The sequence below is a fragment of the Monopterus albus genome, unplaced genomic scaffold, assembly GCF_001952655.1.
Source record: "Monopterus albus unplaced genomic scaffold, M_albus_1.0 scaffold2940.1, whole genome shotgun sequence".
Classification (NCBI taxonomy): domain Eukaryota; kingdom Metazoa; phylum Chordata; class Actinopteri; order Synbranchiformes; family Synbranchidae; genus Monopterus; species Monopterus albus.
The window spans coordinates 278-1,357 of record NW_018130812.1 but is presented as its reverse complement, the minus strand read 5'-3'; the positions used below and the strand labels follow the sequence as shown (position 1 = coordinate 1,357).

General features: G+C 41.8%; 1 protein-coding gene across 1 annotated transcript; it reads right to left on the bottom strand.

The window, feature by feature from the left end:
* Window positions 1-181: 181 nt before the first annotated feature.
* On the bottom strand, window positions 182-753 carry LOC109954071 (ras-related protein Rap-1b-like; the record flags this gene model as incomplete). Its single annotated transcript, XM_020589490.1, has 3 exons — window positions 637-753; window positions 460-516; window positions 182-362 (listed from the first exon to the last, which is right to left on the bottom strand). Coding segments are annotated over exons 1-3 (340 nt in total), but the record flags the coding sequence as incomplete, so codon positions are not given.
* Window positions 754-1,080: the final 327 nt, after the last annotated feature.

Here is a 1,080-nt window from a genome sequence, read left to right as displayed (position 1 = left end):
TCTAAATACAGAGATGAAGAGGCCGCTCAAAGTGACAGACTAACAACAGCTGCGGCATTTCCATTCCACGCTTTAACACCCCCACCCCCAGGGCTGTGTAGCACAGGAAAACTAATGTCACGACAATCAAATGAAAATCTTTAGATACTGATGCACAAAGTGTAATCGGCTGAAATATTACTGTGTGAACAAAAAAAGCATTTTAAGAGACCAACACTCACGTCTTCAGTGTCCTTTACTCGCAGGATCTGTTCCCGGAGGTCCTGCAGGTCATTGAATGTTGACTGCGCTGTAATGGAGTACACCAAAGCAAAGCCTTGGCCATTCTTCATGTACAGGTCCCTCATTGCTGTGAATTGTTCCTACAGAATGATAAGAGAGGCGAGAATCCATCAGCAGCCCATTTACATTTATCTTGTAAGCCCCGTTCAGCTGGAGCCAGACTCTGCCATGACTCACCGTTCCAGCCGTGTCCAGGATTTCAAGCATACATTGCTGTCCATCGACCTCGACTTGCTGTTGGAGAAAAGCAAACAGGTACATTTTTTATTCGCCAAGTAGAGGATTTATACAGCAAGTCACCAAGTTGGTTTGAAAAAGTTCTGAATGTTACATCTAGTGTGTCTCTGAGCTCACCTTTCTGTAGGAGTCTTCTATTGTGGGGTCGTACTTCTCCACAAAAATGCCCTGCACAAATTGGACTGTCTGGAACGGACAAATGAAGCAAAGGAAGAGCATGAGACCACTTCACTGCTGAACAAAAACTGGCACACTTATAAATGACCATCCATTACTGCAGCAGGAGAGCAAGGATGCCTAATTGTACATGTGAACATAATGTCTCATCAGCAATTTTCCTTATTAGCTGGAAGATGGTTTAAGAACATTTATATTCTTGAAGCTGCCCAAGTCCAAGAACTGCTCTTAAATTACTCATTTGTGCCCTGGTTCAATATAATTTACAAACGTAATTCCATATTTTGTTTTGTTAAAGTTGTAAACACCACTGGCTGGAGGTTTGGGTTTTTATAAAGCAGATTACAATCACAATGACAAAATTCTTTATTTTATAGTGAGAAA